The sequence below is a fragment of the Neomonachus schauinslandi genome, chromosome 2 (genome assembly GCF_002201575.2).
Source record: "Neomonachus schauinslandi chromosome 2, ASM220157v2, whole genome shotgun sequence".
NCBI lineage: Eukaryota > Metazoa > Chordata > Mammalia > Carnivora > Phocidae > Neomonachus > Neomonachus schauinslandi.
The window spans coordinates 164,038,698-164,052,154 of record NC_058404.1 but is presented as its reverse complement, the minus strand read 5'-3'; the positions used below and the strand labels follow the sequence as shown (position 1 = coordinate 164,052,154).

General features: G+C 34.4%; 1 protein-coding gene across 1 annotated transcript in view; it reads right to left on the bottom strand.

Moving 5' to 3' along the window:
• NFXL1 (nuclear transcription factor, X-box binding like 1) overlaps positions 1 to 13,457 on the bottom strand; it is a 75,626-nt gene that overhangs the window by 40,647 nt on the left and 21,522 nt on the right. The window contains exons 10-15 of the mRNA XM_021701615.2: positions 12,681 to 12,805; positions 11,644 to 11,766; positions 7,855 to 7,945; positions 2,600 to 2,720; positions 2,209 to 2,368; positions 1,384 to 1,475 (exon numbers count right to left, since the gene is read on the bottom strand). Coding sequence (XP_021557290.1) covers positions 1,384 to 1,475; positions 2,209 to 2,368; positions 2,600 to 2,720; positions 7,855 to 7,945; positions 11,644 to 11,766; positions 12,681 to 12,805 — 712 coding nt within the window. The remainder of the gene's footprint in view (positions 1 to 1,383; positions 1,476 to 2,208; positions 2,369 to 2,599; positions 2,721 to 7,854; positions 7,946 to 11,643; positions 11,767 to 12,680; positions 12,806 to 13,457) is intronic.

The following is a 13,457-nucleotide window of genomic DNA, read 5'->3' as shown; positions in this document are numbered from 1 at the left end:
ATATATATATATATATATATATATATATATATATATATATATATATAAAAAAACCAAAAAAACCTTTCAGCAGCACATTCCAGTCAAGTGCAAAGGAAAGACTTTTAAAATTAATTCTTTAGGGCGCCTGGGTGGCTCAGTCGGTTAAGCGACTGCCTTCGGCTCAGGTCATGATCCCAGGGTCCTGAGATCAAGTCCCACATCGGGCTCCCTGCTCCACGGGTAGCCTGCTTCTCCCTCTCCCACTCCCCCTGCTTGTGTTCCCTCTCTCACTGTGTCTCTCTCTGTCAAATAAATAAATAAAATCTTAAAATAAATAAATAAATTAAATAAATAAAATTAATTCTTTAAACCTCTACTAAACATGACTTAGTAATTCCAGGCAGTTTTTCTACTGTCATAAAATATTTAATCCAACCTAAGATTTTGAGGAAATTAATCGAATGAAATAAGAGGGGAATATCTGTTAAATAATCCTCCTGTAAGACAGACTAAGGAATTCAAAGATAACTGACTACACTTATACAAACAATTTAAGTGACTATGAATTCCCCCCCCGACTAATCTACAGACTAAAATCACTATGTTGTAGATACAGCTCCCAGTAACACTTTGCCTCCCAACCTGACTGCACAACCAATATATAAAAATATACATTCTACTTAAACTGAGAGGAAAGATGTGGAAGGACATAATGGGAGAGCTTTTAAAAGGAAATAACTGTATCTTTAAGCCTATGGCCCTAGAACTGTCTCTTTAAAAAGATATGCAAGACATACCAATATTCAGTTTGGAATCTTAATGGTAGAAAACAACCTGTTTTCTAATTTTACGTTAGTTCCCAGAATTCTGTGCTTCTTTTACTCCTATATTCTATAATCTCTACTCAAAGTATGAACCATTCCACGATTCATATCACCCTAGGGTTTGACTCCTTACAACCCAGTCCAGGTCATTACCTGGGAATACTACATTCCAGAACACTACTTTCTTTGATTTTCAATGTTTCCTTCAAGTATGCCTTACCTACAATCTGGCTCTCCTCTGTCCTCAAGTAGCTCACAGACTAGCATGGGTATCAGGAAAACTAACAGATGATGATCTCTTGGATGAATTATTCTAAGTGCGAGTTGCTATGGAAATTCAGAAGGACATTAAACTCCAGCTGGGGAAAAGACTCAAAAAAAGATATCTAGAGGTTTTCAAGCAGTATGTAAAATGTACTTAGAAAAGAATTAGGCTGAAGACAGAGAGACTGGTTTATGGACTAGGCCTGAAAAAAATGATGAACTGAACACAGAAAAAGGGGAGAAGGTAATTTAAGATAAACTTAGAACTATGTAAAAAAAAATTATTTTTAAGTTAAAATTCTAAAATACTTACGTAGGAATAGGAACTTGACATGGAGGACACGGTAATGCAGTCTGAATAAACTCTGGCTCCAAAGGCTGTTCCCAAGGGCCTGTAGGCTGGTGCTACAAGTAAAATACAAAACAATTTAAAGGCAGAGGAATTAAATCATATGGCCAATATAAGAATCTAAGAAAATAGTCCCACATATCCTCTGTTCAAGCAGGCTGAAATTTTTCAAGTAACCAACAAATTGTGCTTACTGAAATATTTTATCCCATCTGTACTCTATCAGATGTTCCCCTCCACACACATCTGATGCTACAAATGAAGGCAGACTCCAGTTTTTAAATGGCAGAACAAAGACAAAGTAGCTTCCTTTACTTCTTATTAGCCAAAAGGGGAATGAGAAACGGCACTGTAAAATCCAACTTCCACCAGTAGAATGTAATCTCCATTATTTGTTCACTGTTATGTCCCTAGCAGGTAGGAGAATGCTTAACACATAGTAAGGACTCAATAAATATTCACTAAGTGAATGAATCTTTGAGGAAACCAGAAGATATCTATAACCCTGGACTACAATATATGAAGGAAGACTGCCAAACTCATGTGTATCAGGATGATAACATGATTACCACATGTTATTAGCAAACATCCGTTTACTGGTTTCTCGTCTTTTCTACGCCGTGAGCTTCTTAGGACAAAAGATCAAGTCATATTTACCTTGTACCCCAGCTCCTATCACAGTGCTTAACACCCAGTAGGTACTTAATCATTGCTTGTTGAATGACTAAGTAAAATTAAGAAAATATGACCCACAGAAATGCACTACCTCTTAATAATATATTCCCTTACCCTGCCAGTTTGCTTTATTAATGCTTGGTCATGACATGGAGCAGGACACAAGTGACCACATTTCTCCAAAACTTTTTGGCAAGGCTGATGACATGGAGGACAAGAGCCAAAGTGACAGCGATGTTTTTCTTGACTTGTATGATGGCAAGTTGGTGGTCGACTAAATCATAAAGTACAATTTTTTAAATTACTTTTGATTAATGAACAATTATACCTAAAGTGCAATTATCTATTTAAGTATCTTCTGAGTCCATACAGAACAAGAATACTGTGAATATTAGTATTTTAGAACATTAATGCAAAATTTAAAATACTAACAATATTTAAAATCAATATGAATTTAAATTTGCTAAGACACCAGGTGTAAGTCTGCGCAGAACCTCATACTAACCTACATTGCTCTTTGCACTTGGGTGGTCTTGTGGTACGTTCCCGGCCACAGGGCACCGTCACCTTTGTATTACCACAATTGCACTTCACGTCTACAGTTTCTGGGCAGGGATAACAACTGCCTGAAAAAAAGGTCTGAAACTTAAAAAGAAATGTCCTTAACTATTCAAATGACAATCAATAATAGGATCAATGAATTTGGTATTCACACAACTGGATACTCTACAATGAGAATAAAGAAACTACGTGAATGAACCTCACACACACAACATCAAGCAAAGGAAGCCAAATACAAGAGTATGTAGTATATGAGTCCGTTTACATATAACAAATAGAAAAAACTAATCTTACATATAACAAATAGGAAAAACTAATCTTACATATAACAATAAAAAAAACTAATCTATACTGTTTGAAACCAGGATGATGGTTATGAAGGATACAAGGAGGGTTTTGGAAATACTGGTAATTTTCTGTTTAATCAGAGTTTTGGTTACCTGGTTATGTTCAGTTCGTAAAAATCCATCAAGCTATACACTAGTTATCTGTATACTTTTCTATATCCACACTGGTAATTCAATTAAAAAGTTTTAGAATTTTCTTTGAAATTTGCTAAAATTCTATTCTAAATAACATTTAACACACTACTCATTTAATCATCACTACACAAGCAAAATAGATTTATGTCTTGGAAAATCTAATGTTATCAATAATCTTTTTGGCTTATTTTCATACATACTTCTATTCAAGTACATTATTTTTAGATAAATTCCCCAATAAGAGTAATTTCTCTCATCAGGTTATTAACAAGTACAGTCAACTTACTATTACTCACGCTTTGTGAAGGACTAATTCTAAACCCTCATTTTAGGTTATAATTCCCAAGTATTTCTCTTCTAAACATTTCAAAAGGAAAAGTTATTTGGGTTTCAGTTTTTTACCTTCTTTTGTTACAGGCTGGTAGGAATACACAAAAACAAAATGAAAGAAACTTTTTTAAACAGGCTATAAAATTCTCCCCAAGGCTCTGACATCATCTTCAGGGCTTTCTTCCCACTCTATTGTTCCCACTAAGTAAGGTTCCCCACTAGAAATGAAATAGCAAGAAGGGAATAAAAGTCTTCAACTAAGGAGTGAGGATCGTAAAAGACTGCTGCCTATGTGTCAGGACCAAGCAAAATAATGAAAAGCAGTTAACCTGATCAGAAACAGACTAATGATGAAAAGTATCCTAGTTAAAGCCTCTTATAATAGTTCCTATAAGGAACAGAAGGATTCTGATTCAAATAATGAACACAGAATAAGGAAATGAGAGTAAAAAGCAACACAGGGAAAAACACAGATATGTATTGTACTAATGTACAAGTTACCAAATTTTTACTTCAGTGTTTTGATTAAGTATAATCCAGTGAAGTCTTTTCTTGATGGTAATGCAAGCCAAGTTATCCACATGATCAAATTTTATTTTATCTTTCCAAAAGAATGACCAGGTGTCATATATTCTAAAAGTTAATAATGACCTTTAAGTCTGTTCTCATTCAGCATATCATTTTCCACACTCAATAATAATTTTCATTCACCTTCAGCAATTCAAACAGGAACTTAACAAACATAACACCTTTCTGCCACTCTAAACTATAGCATCACTTTTCCTTTTTTGAAAATTAAATCTTGAGAAAAATAAGGGATAATTTCTTTGAAGTCTTCCTACCGATCAACAGAATTTGTTACAGATTCCTGTACAACATGACAGATAAAGTAGCTTCAATGATAGTTTTAAAATGAAAAAGCAGCATACAGAATGCAACTCCAGTGACCAGTGGGTCAACAGCAAAAATGGGTACTTATCCCGTAATTCCAGAACCATAAAAACAGATGACCTTGAACTTAAAGAACTCTAAGTCAAACTTTCATATTCACAGTGCAAACATGCAGTTTGCATCCTCTTCCTATGAGTTACAGTATAACCTTGATCATGAAGGTGTCTCGAATGATGGAAAACGGTATGAAATAATGGTTCTATGTATCTTATGTTAACTGTGGATCAAACAAATGGTGAAAGCTGCACAACACATCTTCCACATACTTTCCATTAAGGTAAATTTTGTTAGAGGCTAATAAGCTTCTTTTTTAAAAAAATAAACGCTCTGCCAAAAAAAAAAAAAAAAAAAAATTGAACCTGGATCTGATCAAACCTCTACATCCCACTAGTAATTTATACGAAATACAGGAGAAAATGTCAAATGGATACCACAGAGACGCAATCTGTAAAATGCAGACTGCGACTAAATAAAGCAACCTCGTTTCTCAAATAAGAGACAAGGGAAAAGAAAAGGAGACAGAGGAGGGAAAGTACAGATTCATAGACTTTAGAGACATCAACCAATTGCAATATGTCAGTCTTACCAGGTTTTTCAGTCATACAAACTAAATTAAAAAATGAAGATATTTATGACACAAAATAATTTGAACAGCAGATATTTGCTGATATTAAGAAATATTTTAACTATTTTTAGGTAAAGAATCCACCTTTTAGAAATGAACACTGAAGGATTTGTGGAACTTGCTTCAAAACAATACAAGGGTGAGATGTGTTTTGACACTCCTCCACTGAGTATGATGCTTGCTCTACCCTTTCTGCAGGTACTCTGTATCAGGTTAAGGACATGCCCTTCAATTTCTAATTAAGTTTACATCAAATATGAATGTTGAATTTCATCAACTGTTTTTAGACATTTACTAAAATAGTTTCACTTTTCCCTTAGACTATTAATGCAGTGAATCACATCATTAGATTTACTAAAGTTAAACCAATCCTACATTATTGGAATAAACCCAACTTGATTAAGAAAGATTAAGGTTTTAGATAGCTAAAACTATCGTACTAGATAGCTGGATTTGAGTAGCAGTAACTTTAATATTTTACAAACATGTTTATGAGTTAGATTGGCCTATAATTTTCTCTTACTTTCCTTGTCAGATGATATAATGAGTTGGGACATGTTCCTTTTTTACATATACTCTCAAATAGTTTATGGAGAGACTGAACTTACATACATACACACACACATCTTAAATGTTAAAAATCATGTGTAAAAATCAACTAGGCCTGGTGTTTCCTTGGTGAGAGAATTCTAAACTATTGGATCCAATTTCTTTAATGGTAATACAACTAGTTAGGTTTTCTAATTAAAGGCCAGTGTTTTAACAACAGTCAACAAGATCCTATACGTATTCTTTCTCCAGCAATCCTTTATCCCACCATCTCTTTGACCTCATCTCCCATCATTTGTCCCCTCGCAAGGGGGACACTTACTTCAGTAGTCTTTGTGAATTCTTTCAAATGCTCCTGTCTCAAGGCCTTTGCAATTACTGCTTTCTTGCCCAAAACACTATCCCACACCCTCTTTCACATGGCTTGTAATCCCTTCTTTTGGGATTCCTCTCAAATGTCATCTTTCTAGAGTCCTCTCCTGATCACACTAGAGTTTCTTTCTATAATTGTCACTACTTAATATTCCATATTAATTTGATTACTTATTTACATTCTAACTGAGGGGTAGTAAAAAAATAAGTTCCATAAGAGCAGGCACTTTGTCAGTACTGTTCACTTACATATTCCCAGTGCCTGGTACTTAGTAGACACATAAAAATACTTTTTTAATTGAATTAATGACTAAATTTTGAGTCTTAATAAAATCTAATGAATCAATGATGTAATATGACTTTAAAAAAATAAAATTCTTTCACAATTTAAAGACACCAACAAATCAGAGAACACTCACAGGAAAAAGTCTACAGGGTTAATTCAATCGGCCACTTTTCCTAACAGGGAGGCAATGTGATAGGATGGAAAGATCATTAAAGTTTGAGTTCACATCTGACCCTGCAACTAGTTCTATGACCTTCGGCCAATAGTCTCTTTGCCTATTTCATTACTGTACAAAATAACAGTAGCACAATATACTTTTTGAACTTTTGAGAGGATTTAGAGATTAAGGGAGGTATCTAGCATCCACCTAATCCCAAAGGAAGATAATAAAAACAGTAGAGTTTGTCCCAGGTCATAATGCCAAGTTGCAGAGTCCAGACTTCAATCAGGACTTCTTACCCTAAAGTCCATACCCTTCCCACTGCCCTATAAAATCAGTATTCCTTTTCATATCAACCTACTCCAAACAGGTGAAGTTAACTCAGTTTTCTTTTTTAAAGATTTTTTTTTTTTTTAATTTATTTGAGAGAGAGCGTGTGAGAGACAGTGAGCACGAATAGGGCAGGGCTAGGGTAGAGGAAGAAGCAGTCTCCCCGCTGAGCAGGGAGCTGAGGATGCAGGAGGCTCCAGCCCAGGACCCTGAGATCATGACCTCAGCTGAAGGTAGAAGCTTAACCAACTGAGCCACCCAGTGCCCCGTTAATTCAGTTTTTAATGTCTAATAACTTCAGCAACCCTGAGACCCTTTCAGGAGGTCTAAAGGTCTCACATGCATAGAGTAGTTTCCCAGATGCCATCGGTCAAGTGGTATAATAACAAATTGAATGCAGAAGCACACATGTGAATTTTGCCTATTCTCTATTAAGTAGACATTAAAGACATTTGCAGAAATGTAAACCAATACCATTCTTCTCACTACATTTATTCAGTAAATAGTTATTTTTCACAAAAAAAATGTTACTATATTAAGATGTAATGGGTTTATTATTGCTTTTTTTAAATAAAATGATAAACATTATTACCTTGTATTTTAACTTCAAATACAATAAATACCAATAGATAAAACCAACATTAACAAAAGGTCATTGGTTACAAAAAGAATGTAAGAGGATCCTGAAACCAAAAGAGGCTGAGAACCACCGGCTTAGGATACATCCAATCCCTTACTAGACTTGATTCCATATAAATGTCTAAAATTCAAAATAACACTGAAAAACCTAAGAACATATTAATTAATATAAAAACTATGTAAGGGAGGTTAGGAAGAAGTAAGGAAACAACATGGTGTTATAGAAAGAACAAAACTTTATATTCAGAAGGCCTGGGTTCAAATCTTAGCTATACTGCTTTCCTAGGTATTTCTCAGAGTAAGTCACTGAAGTATCTTCAGTTCAATCTCTTTGTCCATAAAATGGGGATACTTGTGACTGCCCTACCTTCTCAAGGTTGTTAAGAGTAAGATAATGAATGTAAAAACTTTCTTTATCAACTATAAAGCACTGTATCAATAGAAACATTAAATTACAGCTATTGTTAAATTTTACCTCTGTGGCAGACAGATGGACATTTATGGTTTCTACATCCTAAAGTCCGTCCACAGTTTTGATCACAAGGTGGACAGTTTCCAGGGCAACACTGAAGGGAAAGCAATATATAAAGAACAGGTCATTTGAAAACCACACATAATATGAATGTCATTACTAGTTATTCTCAGAACTCATGAAAAGCAAAAGATACTTCTTTTAACCTAAGAATAAAAGTATTCAAGAGGATCAACATTATTCTAAATAGACAGACTGTATTAAGAACTTACAAATTTAAAGAGACCATGACCTAATTTAATGAAATCAAGCTAAATTTCCTTGCCCTTTAATCATTCTGTAACTTAAAACAGTCCCATTAGATAATTTCATCCCTACTTATCTATGCAGAAATGGCCAATATTAACGAAAGGAATGGATTTGGTCAAATCTCACAGTCAATTCAGGCAAACAATTAAGTCTATCTTTTAAATTATTTAATGAAAATAAATCCATGTATGGTTCAATGTATAGATTAGTTTGGCAGTTATTTTCAAACCATGGCATCAAAGACTAACTAAAAGAGAGAAATAGAGAAAGACTAATTGCTTCTAACTTTATTTTCTCACCTCCCTGTCTTCCAATCCATTTGTGCAGACCTCCCCCAATTTCATTCATGAACACACAGCAACTGCTTAAAGCCCATCTTGCCATCCTAACTCCTTCCTTGACCTCTCATACATCCAAACTTTGGGGAAAAAATACAGACTACAACTGTCTTAAAGAAACTTAGAGTTGCAACCAGCTTAAGAACAAGTTTCAGTGTATAAAAATGGCTCAAAACAGAATACACACTATTGAAAAGCAACTAAAAGTCAAAATAGTTCATTCAGTTAGGCAAATATTTACCAAGTAGTACTATGTGCCTATCACTCTGCCAGTAACAATGGGAGAAAAGAAAAAAAGAAAGTTATGTGGTCCATGCCTTTCGACATATTTCTGGTTTTGACCAGATGGAGTAATAATGATCAGATTTACTCTTCGCTTTTAAACAACCAGAATATTAGGCAAAATATATGAAGCAACAGTTTTTAGACATTAGACAATCAGGCAGCACAGGACAACAATCTCTAAGAGAAATAAACAAGGTGAGTTCTATGATAGTACTTGCTTAGACCTGGAGGTTTCCAGGAAAGAAGACCACAAGCAGAGTCTGGTGGTCTCACCAAGCTGAGCAGAAAAATTCATAGTTCAGACAGGTCAATGTGGCTAGAATTTGTGGAGAAGTGGTAGCAGTACAGAGAAAGTTCTGGAGAACTCAAGAAAGGACCCCTTGAGTCCTCGGCTGAGTACTGGTCTTTACATAGGAAACTACCCAAACCTGAGGAAGAACCACTGGAAGGAGAAGGCACAACCATTTCCAGAAATTATTCAAGGCTAGGAATAGTTTGTGTTCCCTATGGACAGACTGGAAGAACCTCCTAATATACAGGCATTAAGTAGAGTACTTAGAAGAATTATTACCTCAGTAATGACACCAAATTAGCCCTAGATAAAAGGGTGGCCTCATCCCACCTAACAAAATCAAGCCTCAAAAGAACCAAATGATCTCTAAATAACTTGACTTCAACCCAGAATGAAGCTTAAAAATATTTAAAGAAATACAAAACAAGGGGCGCCTGGGTGGCTCAGTCATTAAGTGTCTGCCTTTGGCTCAGGTCATGATCCCAGGGTCCTGGGATCGAGCCCCGCATCAGGCTCCCTGCTCAACGGGAAGCCTGCTTCTCCCTATCCCACTCCCCCTGCTGTGTTCCCTCTCTCGCTGTCTCTCTCTCTGTCAAATAAATGAATAAAATCTTTAAAAAAAAAAAAAAAAAGGAAGAAATACAAAACAAAACAAATCTCCAGCATCCAAAAATGTAAAGTTCACAATGTCTGGAAACTAATAAAAAATTACCAATCAGGAAAATATCATCCAAAAGGAGAAGAAAAATCAATCAATAGCAATAGACCCAAAAATGATAGAGGACAGAATCAGTAGGCAAAAACATTAAAATGGGCATTATAAAAGTATAGCCCACCCACATATTCAAGAAGACAGAAGAAAGCATGAGCCTGCTAAGGACAGACACGGGAGATATAAAAAAGACTCAACTCCAATTCCCAGAGATAAAAAAGTACTACGTCTGAGATAAAAAAACACAGGAAGGGATAAACATCAAATTAGACAATGTAGAAGAAAATCAGTGACCTGAAGACAAAGCTACACAGGCTAAAATAAAACACAGAAATTAAAAGGACTAAATAATAAATGGAGCATCAGTGAGCTGTGGGACTTCAAGCAACATAACATACACATCATTGGAGTCTCAGAAGGTGATGCATGGGTGAAAAATATCTGAAGAAACAAAGAATGAAAATTTCACAAATTTGATGAAAACTATAAACAGATCCAGAGAAGCTCAACAAAAACTAAGCTAAAGAAACAAGAAGAAAGCTATACACAGGAACACCACAAATAAACTACTGAAAACCAAGAGTTATAGGGAAAAATCTCTAAAAATAGCCAAAGAAAAAAGAGGCATTACATACAGTACAGAGGAACAAAGATAACAATCACAGCATACACTTTTTTGGGGAAAAAAATGCAAGCTAAAAAATAATGGAGCAACATCTTTAAAGTATGGGGGAAATGTTGTCAAACTAGAATTCTACTGTAGAAATATTTTTCACAATGGCTGAAGTCATTAAAGTTGAAAGACATCATGACCCGCATTACAAAAAATATTAAAAGAAGTCCTTCCAACAGAAAGAAAATGAAAATAGAAACCCAAATCTATGTAAAGGGATGAAAAGCACCAAAAACAGTGAATTTGATGATAAATATATAAGACTACTTTTCTTATTTTTTTCAAACTCTTTAAAAGATATCTGTCTATTTAAAGCAAAAGTAAAAACAATGTATTTGGGGTTTATAAAATACATGGATATAAAATGTGTGAGAATCCAATAAAGGAGTTAAAATGAATCATTGAAAAACAATACTTGATCAAATAGAAAACACAAAAGAGGGAAAAGGAACAAACAACAGATGGGCAAATAGAAAACAAATAGCAAAATGACAGATTTAAATCCTACCATCTTAAAGGTCACATTAAATGTAAATGATTTACGCCCAAATTAAATGACAAAGATTGTCAACATTTAAAGTGGAAGATATTATGAAATAATATCTAAATGTGGTCTATAAGAAATCTACTTTAAATATAAGTTAAAAGAATAGAAAAAGATATCTGTATTAACATTAAACAAAACAGTATCACTATATTTCAATAGATTTAAGAATAAGGAAACCTTAACAGCAATAGAGGAATAATTCATAATGATAAATGGAACTCAAAAAAACTACAAATCTACAGACTCAATAAAATACTCCAGTCCATCTTAAATGGAACCAAGTGTCTATAAATACGATTTGAACACTAGAAGTTAAGCCTCTACCAACAAATGAACTATCACTCTAACACTACTATAATGTTTTAAAATCCAGGCAACAGAAAACAGCCCAAGAACAAAGTTAAAAGGTTTATGCCCAGGACCAAAAAGAGACCCTGTCATTTAAAAACCTTGGTAAGATTTCCCACTAATATAAACAATTAAGATTAATCTAGAATATTTATTACTATTTCATATGGAAAGCAAAGAACATGCTTTAACATCTGAAGAACAAATCATGATGGCACTTATCACAGGTTCAAAAAGTACAAATTCAAGACAATTTTTGAATCTGTTTCCCAGGCTTACTACACATACCTTTCTCCTACACTGATGCTTCTGACAGTCCCGCATCTTAACACACTTAGTCTCACACAGATAAGGCTTATGACATGGCATTCGTTTTGTATGCTTTCCACAGCGACAATGCTTTTCCACTTCCTGGAAGAATCGAGTGAATGTTATTAAAACTAACTTTTGTTGACATTTTTTTCCCACATTGCAATCTCTATTAATTAGTAAAGAATGAAGAAGGAAAGTTTTAAAAGTCTTTCATATAAAGGACTTTCCCAAAAATAAAGCTGAATTTCCTAAGACATTTGTTTGTATCTTACTTTGTTCCAACAAAGACTTCATAGAACTCCCACTATTAAATTTAGTAAAAATTGGATATTCAATAGTAAAACAACTGCACACATTAAAATAACATCTAGTTACACCATAACATCTGCACATCTTGTTTCAGTAAAACAAAAGAATTGGATTATTTAGTAGTATGGTCAAAATCAAAATGACATATATAACGTTATTTAACATCTCACTTCCACGCATTTATTTCTTTCTATCATCACTAGGCCAACTTATCATTGCTTTGAATATCTTCTGAAAACAAACAACCCCATGCTAGATTATGAAAATGACAATGTTTAAACTTTTACCAAGCAAAATCAAACAAAGGGTAATTTTTAGATTTGACTGTTGGCATACTCTCCTGCTTCTCTACCATAAATATTAGGTCACTAAGCTCATACAGATCATCACATAGATGTTTATGAAAGTAATGGAAAACAGGCGCCTGGCTGGCTCAGTCGTTAAGCATCTGCCTTCGGCTCAGGTCATGATCCCAGGGTCCTGGGATCGAGCCCCACATCAGGCTCCCTGCTCAGCGGGAAGCCTGCTTCTCCCTCTCACTCCTCCTGCTTGTGTTCTCTTTTTCACTGTCTCTCTGTCAAATAAATAAATAAAATCTTTAAAAAAAAAAAAAAGAAAGTAACAGAAAACAATTATAGCATAATCCCATCTGACATACTATGACAGGTGGTTTTTAAAATTAATTATTACAGGACATGACTAACTTGTCTGCATGTTTCACAAGGACCTCGGTGACAACGCTGTGAACATCTATGGATTCCACATTCAAGTACTTTGTCACAACTATCTCCACAAGTTGGTACATCTTCTGTACACGGCAAAGAAAACTCTAAAAGCAGACAAAAAGTCAAAGTTAATAAGATACATTATTATAAAGCACCAACAGCACGCCATGTTCTTTTGGCTCCCTAAAGAATGACAGCCCTTTCAGACTATGAATTTATGCATCTACATAGTTATTGGAAAGAGCTAAATTTAATGAAAATAATCACTAATAAAAAGGTTTGTTTTTTAAAAAGAATTTGACACATAACAAGTTACCATCCTGAAGACACATATGTTTATGAGCTAACTACTTCAGAAATACTTACCTAAATAAAAGAGTAAGACCATATAAACCTCTATGAAGACTTCTACAATAAACAGAATTATAAAAAGAAAATTTGCTCTTAACAACCTCACAGGATTAGAAAAAAAAAAGATGTAGACTTGAGAACATTATGAAACTGACCTTTAACATACACATATTAAGACAAGTGTTGGCAATAATCTTATAAATATGTGTGCTGGTACTGGTGCAGAGTTAAAGAAGTACACTCAAACTGCAACGTTCTGTGCCTTATTTCAAAGCAGCCAAATTAAATTCACCCATAACCTAATACACAATACAACGACGACAGTCTATGATTATGAGGTTTCCTTTATTGCCAGACACTACACCAAATACTTTATGCGATTTTATCATTTAATTCTCACTCATT